Source organism: Mirounga leonina, unplaced genomic scaffold (genome assembly GCF_011800145.1).
Source record: "Mirounga leonina isolate KUSES-001 unplaced genomic scaffold, KU_Mleo_1.0 Mir_224, whole genome shotgun sequence".
NCBI classification, from domain to species: domain Eukaryota; kingdom Metazoa; phylum Chordata; class Mammalia; order Carnivora; family Phocidae; genus Mirounga; species Mirounga leonina.
The window spans coordinates 8,914,575-8,923,633 of record NW_023270615.1 but is presented as its reverse complement, the minus strand read 5'-3'; the positions used below and the strand labels follow the sequence as shown (position 1 = coordinate 8,923,633).

General features: G+C 43.1%; 1 protein-coding gene across 1 annotated transcript in view; it reads left to right on the top strand.

The window, feature by feature from the left end:
- The window catches only part of MAMDC2 (MAM domain containing 2), a 142,435-nt gene that overhangs the window by 95,567 nt on the left and 37,809 nt on the right, over positions 1 to 9,059 (top strand). Inside the window, exon 9 of the mRNA XM_035029074.1 lies at positions 372 to 637. Coding sequence (XP_034884965.1) covers positions 372 to 637 — 266 coding nt within the window. The remainder of the gene's footprint in view (positions 1 to 371; positions 638 to 9,059) is intronic.

The following is a 9,059-nucleotide window of genomic DNA, read 5'->3' as shown; positions in this document are numbered from 1 at the left end:
CTAGAACCCTCAGTTTGTTTTTCAGAGTCCATCATCTCTCATGGTTCGTCTCAAATCCCATTACTTTTTTTTTTTTTTAAGATTTTATTTATTTATTTGAGACAGAGAGAATGAGAGAGACAGAGAGCACATGAGAGGGGGGGAGGGTCAGAGGGAGAAGCAGACTCCCTGCCGAGCAGGGAGCCCGATGCGGGACTCGATCCAGGGTCTCCAGGATCATGACCTGAGCCGAAGGCAGTCGCTTAACCAACTGAGCCACCCAGGTGCCCCGCAAATCCCATTACTTTTAACCAAATTTTCCCACTTGATCATCTGGGTTAGAGGATTTAAGTTTGTCATTGCTGATAGCTGAATGTTTTGCCTGTTCGCAGGGTACTACTTGCTGGCCAACACAAAGTTTACATCTCAGCCTGGCTATATCGGAAGGCTCTACGGTCCCTCCCTGCCAGGAAACTTGCAGTATTGTCTACGTTTTTATTATGCCATCTATGGGTTTTTAAAAATGAGTGACACCCTGGCAGTTTATATCTTTGAAGAGAACCACGTAGTTCAAGAGAAAATTTGGTCTGTGCTGGAGTCTCCAAGGGGTGTTTGGATGCAAGCCGAAATCACCTTCAAGAAACCCATGCCTTCCAAGGTATAGTAGAACCAGCGCAACACCTTGACCCTTTGTTCATCTTGGGTTTCTGGGCCGGGTTAGTGAATTTCCGTTTAATTATTTTCAACTGGAGATGTGTTATTTTTCTTCTGACAGCCCCACTGCTACACTCTACCCGAGCCGTGCACAAGTTATATTATCTACAGGTTGTTTTCAGTTTTCTGTGTCTCAGAATAATGGCCACCTAGAGTGTTTGCTTGTTTATTTCTTAGATTCCCTGAGAATAGACCAAAGACAGAGAATGCATGAATAGTCCAAGTTCAAAAGCTAAACTTTAATTGAAGCCCCAATTATCCTCTCTCTCAATCTGTCACACACACAAAGACACACGCGCACCCACACGCACATAGGAGTACTAATTACTTTACTATAATTTATAATACTAAATTACTTTAAAAGGGTGAAATCAGCGAGCCTGGTTTTACACTGAGGCTTTAAGGTCAACAACTTGGGTTAACAAGGTAGAGAAGCTCAGTAAAAAATGAGAGCCAACCCAGACAGAGAGAATTTATGTAAGGGTACCATCAGCAGCTGATTTTTATAACAATGAGAATACAAAGAGCTCTTCACTGCAAGGGGAATATAAAAGAAAACTATAATCTCCCAAGTTTAACACTCCTAAACTTAAGGAAGTTTTACCGAAGTAATAAATTCTGTCAACTACAACCCAAATATGAAACCAGTATGGGAAAATCCATTTTGTTTCAGCCCATCATTTAACCAGAAAATGTCTTTCAAGTATTCGGTCTGAGCAAGAATGGGCTCAAAAAAGGATAAGAAAGGTCCCTTTCTTCAAACAGATGAAACATACAACGGGAGTTCAAAAAATACTGTTGAATGAATGGATCAATCAGTTGATCATGTTTGTTAACCAGGAATTACTCAAAGTCCAGACTCCCTAGGGGAGGATACAAACCTGGAAGAGTAGTAGAACCTTCTTCACAAATGTTAATGGCTTGAGCTTCTCTTAGTTATACCCATCCAGGCAGAATATAACTTCATCCATCTATAATTTCCTGCTAAAGAAATTTGGCACACCATTCCCAGCATAATGATCCTTGGTTACTTTTAGTCCATTGCAATACCCACCAGGGCATGATTCAGTTTTCACAGTGATTAATCAAAGATCTTTGAAAATCTTTACAAAGTTCTTTTCCATTGTTAACAGCAGCAAGAAGAAATTGTGATTATAATGACATGGCAGCCTCTGTGACTGACTGACTTCTTTATTTTTTAAGATTTATTTGTTTATTTTAGAGATCATGAGTGGGGGGAGGGGCAGAGGGAGAGGGAGATGGAGAGAATCTCAAGCAGACTCCCCCGCCCTCCGAGCTGCTGAGCATAGAGCCCAGTGCAGGGATCAATCTCACAACCCTGAAATCATGACCTGAGCTGAAATCAGAAGTCAGACTCTCAACCAACTGAGCCACCCAGACACCCCTGTGACTTACCGACTTCTAAAAAGGGTTGACCCAAGTTACAATACCGCTAGCAGAACATAAGCATGCAAGTTTTATCACAGTCTCATAGATATAGTTCATATTATTGTTATGCTAATTAAACAGGTAGTGTTATTGCAGGTCTCCCCTTCTTAACTCTGTTATACTTTGATCACATGACTAAAGTGAGATACTTTGTTCACCCCCTGGGTAATAGAGGAATCTAGTTGGTGTTTCTGGTGCCAAGGCACTACTCCTTCCTAGTCTAAACTCATGCTCTTTAATCTTATTGCCTCGCCAATTCTTTTTTTTTTTAAGATTTTATTTGACAGAGAGAGAGAGACAGCGAGAGAGGGAACACAAGCAGGGGGAGTGGGAGAGTGAGAAGCAGGCTTCCCGCAGAGCAGGGAGCCCGATGTGGGGCTCGATCCCAGGAGCCCGGGATCATGACCCGAGCTGAAGGCAGACGCTTAACGACTGAGCCACCCAGGTGCCCCTGCCTCGCCAATTCTAAACATTTCCTGAGTGAGCCTATCTTTCCGTAAATGTCATCTGACCTTTGCAGTGTCATTGAATTTCCTCTTTGATCTGTTAGTCCTAGAGGTATCTAAGCCTCTCTGCACCTCTTAGGGATCCCAAAGGCTTAAATTGTTTCCCCATTGCCAGTTATTTAACTCTGGCAAGTGGTTTTGGTAATACACACAAATACACACACACACGTACCAGATTCACATAATTAGGGATGCACCAGAAAGTAAGGAAATTTTTGTTATACTCCATACCGTGTTTTGCTAATGTTTTTTATTTTTATTTTTTTAATTTAATTTAATTTTATTGTTATGCTAGTCACCATACATCATTAGTTTTTGATGTAGTGATCCACAATTCATTGTTTTCATATAATACCCAGTGCTCCATGCAATACATGCCCTTCTTAATACCCACACTCCCCACCCCCCTTCCCTCTAAAACCCTCAGTTTGTTTCTCAGAGTCCATAGCCTCTCAGGGTTCATCTCCCCCTCCAATTTCCCCCCCTTCATTTTTCCTTTCCTTCTCCTAATGTCCTCCATGCTAGTCCTTGCTAATGTTTCTTAAAAGGTGGGGGATATAATAAGCATTTTATTCATTTGGCTTTCATTTGTTTATTCATTCATCCATTCATTCCTTTATTCAACCAGAATTTATTAGATACATGCTCAGTGCAGCGGATATAAAGATGAATGAGGCTCAGACCTTGCCCTTGAGGAGGAGATCACAGATGATAGAAGATTAAGCTACAGATATGTAAGCAACTAACAACAGTACAATCTCACTGTCTCATGGAAAGGTCACATAGAGAAAAATAGAGTAGTTCTACTAATTGGACACATAAAAGATAATGACACGTAGAGGCCCAGCTGGGCTGGTGTGTGGACGGTTAGGTTCAGGCCATCTGGATTCTAATTCCTGCTCATGCCCCCACCCACTGCACTTCACCCTGTCCCCCCATATCCTCTACTCACACACATGCTCCTTTCTTTTTTTTTCTTTTTTTTTTATTATGTTATGTTAGTCACCATACAGTACATCATTAGTTTTTAATGTAGTGTTCCCTGATTCATTGTTTGCGTATAACACATGCTCCTTTAGAGGGCATCAGGGCTCTTACCTGATACCCATGGATGGGAGCAAGCCCCCCAGCCAATGGGATGTCCTGGACAACTTGCCCTTTTCCTCTTTGGCTGGCTTCCAGCCCCTCCCAGCAGCTGCTCAGTTCCCGACCACGTGAGGAAAAATGGATCTGGACCCAGTGGGGGCAGGGACGTTCTTTCAGCCTTGGAATGAACCAGTCATGGATCAGGCCCCAGTGACCATGAGGAGAAGGTACAGTTCAACACCAGAAAACTCTGGACACATGTCTGAAGGTGGCTTGTAGTTTTTGGCAGGTCCCTGCTAAACAGAACCAGCTCCTCAGAGAGTGAGGGAGCCATCTGACGGCCACCACAGGGACATGCACTAAAGGCAGGAAACTAGTTGACGTACTTATGTAACATATATAGGTGGCAGTAAGGTGCAAATGGTGTTTCAGGGAAAGGGTACAATGAAAAGTCAGAGTTGCCCTTCCTACTCCCTTCCCCCGAATTCAAACTCCAATGGCACTTCTTTTTCTGGTGGTTTTCTTCCTGATTTGGGGATATTTTCCTCTTCAATTTTAAATATTGTATTTCCACCTCCGTTTCTTGATTCATTAACTTGAATAGTGTTCCCTGCTATGAAAGATAAGGACTTTAACTTATTTATACTATTCCTTCTCCTTTTCTCTCTTCCCACAATTTTTAGTTATATTTTGTTTTTAACTTTTAGTGCTCTTTACAGCTTGAATACACTTAACCTCTATGTTTGGACCCATCAACTCTAGATAGTGTCTCTTAACAGCCTTATATGTAGGATGAATGAATCCTCACCTCTACATTTCCCTTCACGTCTCTTGCCCCTCCTCTCATCCACATCTCTCAGCCGTACAATGACTTTCGCATTGTCACAGCTAATAATATTTATGTTCCTACAGTGGAGACTTCTGGTTTTGCCAGTGGCTGGATTTCCCAGTGTGGCCGCCTTGGCATTTGGAAGAGGACGGTTCTGCCTTTGGGGAGGGGCATCCTTCACAATACTGGGCTTTTCCCATCTGCAATTAATGCAACCCCAAATTATTTCCACACATTTCCAAATGGCCCCAGAAGTGCCAAACCATCCTTGGATGAGAACCATTGGTCTGTAAGTTGATTCTGAAAATTGAAATGAAATCCTAACCTTACCTACAGTCCACTCTTGCCATGCTCCCATCTTTGCTCTGCCTGGCAGCCAAATTTTCATGAGCAAACCAGTCGCCAACCCCCCCACCCCACCCTGAAGTAACCCTTCGGCTTCCTGTGCTCTTAGGGAAGTGACCCTCTGTGCTCTTATAGCAGCCCCCTCCTCAGCTTCGCCTCCTGCTCTCTCTATTCCAACCAGCCTTTATGGACTTTCCAATCTTAGGACTTTTTAAAATTGAGGTGTAGGGGCGCCTGGGTGGCTCAGTCATTAAGCGTCTGCCTTCGGCTCAGGTCCCGGGGTCCTGGGATTGAGCCCCGCATCGGGCTCTCTGCTCAGCGGGAAGCCTGCTTCTCCCCCTTCCCCTTCCCCTGCTTGTGTTCCCTCTCTCACTGTGTCTCTCTCTGTCAAATAAATAAAATCTTTAAAAAAAATAAAAAAATAAAATTGAAGTGTAATTGAGATATAGCATTGTATTGGTTTCAGGTGTAGAGTATAATGATTCAATATTTGTACATACTGTGAAATAATCACCACAGTACATCTAATGTATCACCACATAGTTACAAATTTTTTCCCTGTGATGAGAACTTTTAAGATCTACACTCTTAACAACTTTTAAATATGCAATATAGTATTGTTTACCTATAGTCGCCACACTGTACATACATTCCCAGGACTTCATAATTTTATAACTGCAACTTTGTACCTTTTGACCCCTTCCATTCATTTCAGCCACTCTCTGCCCCCCTCACCTCTGGCAACCACCAATTTGTTCTCTGTGTCTACGTGCTTGGGTTTCTTTTCTTTTTTTTTTTTTTAGATTCCACATATAAGTGAGATCACATGACATTTGCCTTTCTCTTATTTCTCTTAGCATTTCTCAAGGTCTGTATTGTTATAAATGGCAAGATTTTGTCCTTTTTCATGGCTGAATGATATTCTCTTATTCTCATAAATCTGTTTCTTCCTTACTTTTCGCATCTGAAACCCCAAACCTAGCAGCTACTTGAATCACAATTGCTCACTAATTGCTGTGGGACGACTCTCAGGTTCTGACTTTTGAGCAGTGCTTATTGACCCTCATCACAATCACCAGGAAGCTTTTAAAATATTCATTGTCCATCTGTCTTCCTATAAAGAGATAACCTTCGTGAGGACAGGGACCTTGTCTGTCTTGGTCATTTCTGTATCTAGCATCTATCACTGTGCCAGATGCCACGCAGATAACCAGGGACATTTTGTTCGATAAATTTAGTTTGGTATCTATGTGGACAATAAATAAGTAGATGAATAATGAAAAGAACAATGAAAAATGATTTTAAAAATGAACAAGTGGACTTTCTAAGGCTAGTAAGTGGCAGAGCAAGGTTTTACCCATGTCTATCCAGCTCTGAAGCCTGCCCTTTGTCACAGGTTTTTATTATTTTTTAGACGTATTTGTTTATTTGAGTGACACAGAGAGATGGGGGTGGGGTTGGGGGGACAGGGAGAGAGAAAATCCCAAGCAGACTCTGCACTGAATGCAGAACCCAATGCAGGGCTCGACCCCATGACCCCAAAATCATGACCTGAGCCGAAACCAAGAGTTGGATGCATAACCGACTGCTCCACCCAGATGCCCCTGGCACAGATCTCTTTAGTGCCCGAGGTTTCTACCCAGTCTTGGAGAAGGCTCGAGCATCTGCAGAAAGTGAGGCTCCCCAGTGTGGCTTGGGACATAGGCACCTTCTATTATTTTATTTAATTCTTTCCACATTCCTGCAAGGGAAGTGAGGTATTTCCTTTTAGTGTCCTGGCATCCTAGATGCAGAGTTACACAGACCCAAGGTCATGTTCTGCCAGAAATGAATGCACAAGCTCAGAGCTTACTGCACTCTTGCAGGGAGGAAACTTCTCTGCCTCTCATGCCCTCATCACCCCATTCCTAAAGCTGCTCAATTGTGAGTAGTCGGGGCCCAACTCAGAGAGTGAACGGCTATGTTTTCATCCCTGTTCCCTGGCTTGCAAGCTTTGTCTTTGGGTTTTGACTACACCTGGATTAATCCTGGTCCTAATTCTCACTGGTGGAAGTGTTGTGGAGATATGTTTGAGTCTCTATGCTACATATTCAAAATAATGACAACAATGACCCCTTCCATTTGCACTGCTAGTTAGTGTAACCTGCTTTCATGAAGGAATCATGTGAGCCCAGAGCTGAGCTGAGTGAGAGGCAGCGTGGGCCTCGAAGAAGTCAGAACTGTTGGCCTCTCCCCGCGTGTTTCTCTTCCGTCACTCCTAATACATATGCACAGCCTCACCTGGGCCTTCCCAGATGCCTTCCACTCTGGATGCTGCCATTCCTTTCCTTCCCCTAGTGGTTCTTACCCAGCCTATGTTAAGGACAATGGGCTGGTTCAATTAATAACTCCCTGCTATTTCCATAGACTGTCTAATGTTGGATGGAAACTATAATATATAGCTCTGTTTAAGGAATGGTAGGAATGGCAACAATTCCCCTGAGGCCATTCTAGCGAAGTAGCCATATGGACGGATTCTGTCTGATGTTGTCACAGCTGCCTACAACAGGAACTTCCATAGAACGCTTTCCGTGTGCCGGGCACCGTGCTAAGCACTCAGTGTGCGTTGCCTCATTTGATGCTTGTGCTGTCCTAGGAAGAAGGCAGCCCCACTTAACCGATGAGGAAAGCTCAGGCAGAAAATTAAGGACAGTGTTCCATAGCGCACAGAGCCGGCAGAGCTGAGAGGTAAATCCAGATCTTTATGAATTCAGAATCCATGTTTTTTATACCAGGCCGTTTTGCACCCCCAGCCCCCACCTGGCTGAAGGCATAGGATCAGGCCAGAAAGAGAACCCAGCCCTAACTCAAGATTTGTAAAAATTTCTAGCGCTTTATCATTAAGGCTCAGTTGTTCTATTTTAGAAATAACTGTGGCTCCTACAAGGGATCGGAATTCATGGTGGATCACCACAGACAAAGGAGAGCTGTGGGGTACAGGGAAATACAGCATAATGCTTAAGAGTTCTTGGGAGTGGGTTCTCTGCCACTTAACCTTCATAATTTGGGCCAGTCATGTGATCTTCCTGAGCCTCACTTTTCTTCATATGTAAAATGGGTTTACTAGTAGTACTCGCCTCAAGGGATTATGGTGGAGAACGAATGAAATGTGTCAAGTAAAGCCCTTATGTAGCACCTGGTACATCATCAGCATCTATTAAATTAACTGAACAGAGGCAGAGAGAGAGTGCCTGAGACTAAAGAATATTTTTTCTAGGCCCTGATCCTCATCAGATTTCTTTTCTTTCTTTTTTTTTTTTTTTTATTCATGAGAGACAGAGCGAGAGAGAGAGAGGCAGAGGCAGAGGGAGAAACAGGCTCCCAAGGAGCAGGGAGCCCGATGCGGGACTCGATCCCAGGACCCTGAGATCATGACCTGAGCCGAAGGCAGACGCTTAACCATCTGAGCCACCCAGGCGCCCCCCTCATCAGATTTCATAGGCAACATCTCTTTAGTATGCGGATAATTCTGCACCTTGATTTTTGCTGTGAAGTATTCTTTAGGCTAAAAATCAGGTCAGAGTTAAATCTTTATCTTAATAGTACTAGGCTTTCTTAATGACATGGCGGCATTTACAATCACGAACAGCCTACAGTAAATTTTTTAATGCCTTAGAAACATTTTGAAAGGCATGAGTCATGAAATAGTTTCCTTGATCCGTTTCTCCTCAGCACATTACTAAATGGAGGGCAGGTAATCAATAGTCACCTTGAGACTTTTATACACTGGGGATGATAGTGAGGAGAGGGAACAGTTTGCTCCAAAGTGCTTTTCCTAAAAACCAAATGTCAGGAGAGACTGGAGAGTCATTGCCAGAAATTCCATAAAGATGGAGCTCAAACATTAGCCTTTTTGTGTTCAAATCCTTAGTTTAAAATTATGCGTGGTCACTGTAGCATATATATTAGGTCCTGCAATATCTCCTGGTCTGAAGCTACTTTTCTCTTAAACAAAGATCGTCAAGCGGTCTGTTAATTAGAAGCACTGGGAGCAACTCAATATTGTGCTTGTTAAATATTTCTTTTGGAAAAAAATGTTAACTGGCCCATTAATGAGGGAATGACCAGGCATTCTCTTTCATCCGGGCCCCGCTTAATCATCAGCGGGTTAA